Consider the following 2,826-nt stretch of genomic DNA (forward strand, 5'->3'; position numbering starts at 1 on the left):
ACCATTTCAACAAAGGTCCTTTATAAAAATGAGGTAACTATATTCCCCTGTCTATAGAATATGGGGAACATAGATTCAGCCCTAGTCCAGTCTTGGCCTGGTCCTGGTCTAGTCCTAGTCCAGTCCTGGCTCAGTCCTGGTTCAGTCCTGGTCTGGTCCTAATCCAGTCCTAGTCCAGTCCTGGCCCGGTCCTAGTCTAGTCCTGGTCCAGTACCAGCAGCAGAGGGTCTCGAGTAGACTCAGTCCAGTTTCTGAGGCTCCACAGACGGTGATCCCGTGCGTTCACCACCACCTTTCTGTTCCAGAGTGAGCTTTCTGCTGATTGAGGAGCAGTGCAAAGGGGGCCTGAGGAGGGACAAAACATAAAACTGAAAACTCAAACTGAATGGAGGCCGAGGAGGGACCAAAACACAAACTGAAAACTCAGATGAAAGAGAGACTCAAGCATCAGCCCCCAAACACACAGACGTCCAACTAGAGATGTTAGACGTGTTTAGTCTGAGGGTAGCATCAGAAATGTTTATCTGCTGACTCACCTGTGGGTCTGTGATCTGATTGGATGGCGCATTGATGCCCAGCTCCTCCAGGGGATAGTCCATCTGAGGTCGGGGTTTGACAGGAACGGCACGGTCCAGGAGGAAGTCCAGAGGGTTTATACAGGAAGTCTGAGGAAAGAAAACATTAAACAATTACATCATCAGTACATAAGCACATTGGAGACTGTTTGAAGTTAAAAGTGAACTATCCAACTTTTCAGGTGGAGGTGTTGCCATGGAGATACTGCTTTGTCTGGAATGTTTCACAGTATGCAGCACTTTCTCAAAAAAACAAACATGCATTCTGTGTGTTGGGTTGCCTCAGTTTTTGTTTTGTGTGGATAGGCCCAGCAATTACTGCGATATTAATCATAAACCAGGTCACACATCTGCATCTGATAGTTACACAGATTTTGCGCACGCATTTTTCCCAAGTGAAGCATAGACCCCACATAAACAGTCTATGGTGCTGAGCTGTAGTTTCTTAGGATTAGCATTAGGGACTGTTAGCATTAGCCTGTTGGTCCAGGGCCTGGTGACTGGGCTCCTCTGTGTTAGCACCTGGGACCCTCTAGTTAGCGCTGGTCGTTAGCAGGACCTGAAAGATTATTATGGGATTTAGAGAGGAGGACTGCCAGCTGCTTACCCTCCCCAGACCGCTGTACCCCAGGGACATGAGCTGAACATATAAACACCACCAATAACCTAAACCAGGTCAAAGCCAGAACTAAACCCAAGCTCAACCTGGTATAAACCTGGTCTAACCCAGGACTTCTCATGTGTTTGACAGTACTCTCAGTGATAAACCTATGTCTAAACTCTAAACCTAGTCTCCTCACCTGTTTGATGGAGCTGTTTGGGGGATGGGGGTGGGGTCTACACAGGTCTACACTTGTTCTAAACCAAGTCTAAACCAGGTTTAAACCCGGTCTGCTCACCTTTTTGACAGGACTGTTTGGGGGGTACTCTCGGTGATACAGGCAGGACTTGTGGCTTAGTCGCAGCACCTCTCTGAACAGCAGGTGGCAGCAGTGGCGCACAGTCGAGCGCAGGACAAAATGGAGGAGGGCGGCGTGCTCCTGGTACGAGTGGTGACTGAAGTAGATGAAGTTCTCTATGTTGTAGTGAGCCCGAAGGAACTCCACCTCCTGAGACATAAACCTCTTTAACACTGCTGCTTCAAATACTCAAGTATACAAAACAACAATGACACTCAAAGTGTCAAGGGGCATTCACATCTGAGAGAGACTGAAATCTGAATTTAAACTAATCCAAGAATCACGCATTTTGGAACATGTTTGTAGAGGTCTAAACTACAGGGTTAGCAGATTTCCACAGAATAAGGCACATAGGGAGGGCATCTGACACACAGGGACAGGCTCTCACAGAGGCCAGGAGATTACACAGAGGACTGTTGACCCCGCAGCTGTAGGATAAATATTGTACTGACCTGTTCGTCTCTGATGACCACAACCCCGACCAGTTGAGTCCCGACCTGAGCCACGAAGCACTGGAGAGGAACTCTGTTCTGAGAGAGAGAAAGACACAACACCCAGAACTAAATAAGACCCTAGACCATGACTAAATCAGGACTAAATCAGGACTAAGCCAGGACTAAGCCAGGACTAGACCATGACTAAACCAGGACTAAACCAGGACTAATCCAGGACTAAACCAGGACTAAACCAAGACTAAACCAAGACTAATCCAGGACTAGACCGTGACTAAACCGGGACTAAACCAGGGTTAATTAAGGACTGGACCAGAACTATAACCAAGAATATGACCAGGACTAAACCAGGACTAAACCAGAACTACACCAAGACTAAACCAAGACTAAAACCAGGACTAAAAGACAAATATTGATGTGGATTGTATGCATGCTGCTGTGCATGCTGCTGTGCATGCTGCTGTGCATGCTGCTGTGCATGCTGCTGTGCATGCTGCTGTGCATGCTGCTGTGCATGCTGCTGTGCATGCTGCTGTGCATGCTGCTGTGCATGATGCTGTGCATGATGCTGTGCATGATGCTGTGCATGATGCTGTGCATGATGCTGTGCATGATGCTGTGCTGCAGAGGGCACAGCAGCTTCACCTAATGTTTGGGTTCATGTTTTTCTGCAGCACAGAATGAATGACCTGCTGTGGTGTTTGGGTGAGTGCCTGATCTCATGATTTGAGCTGGAGCAGAGTAGAAACAGCTGTGGCTCCATCAACCTCCATCTGTTCCTCTGGCTTCAACCTGCTCCTCCTGCCCCCTACAGCCACAGGCTCCTCCTGCTCCTCCTGC

General features: G+C 48.2%; 1 protein-coding gene across 1 annotated transcript in view; it reads right to left on the minus strand.

Annotated features, from left to right (window-relative positions):
- Positions 1-2,826, minus strand: part of cfap61 (cilia and flagella associated protein 61) — a 26,000-nt gene that overhangs the window by 12,969 nt on the left and 10,205 nt on the right. Inside the window, 5 exon segments of the mRNA XM_055232380.1 lie at positions 215-345; positions 537-665; positions 1,475-1,684; positions 1,987-2,064; positions 2,380-2,607. Coding sequence (XP_055088355.1) covers positions 215-345; positions 537-665; positions 1,475-1,684; positions 1,987-2,064; positions 2,380-2,607 — 776 coding nt within the window.

This window comes from Periophthalmus magnuspinnatus, chromosome 24 (assembly GCF_009829125.3).
Source record: "Periophthalmus magnuspinnatus isolate fPerMag1 chromosome 24, fPerMag1.2.pri, whole genome shotgun sequence".
Classification (NCBI taxonomy): domain Eukaryota; kingdom Metazoa; phylum Chordata; class Actinopteri; order Gobiiformes; family Gobiidae; genus Periophthalmus; species Periophthalmus magnuspinnatus.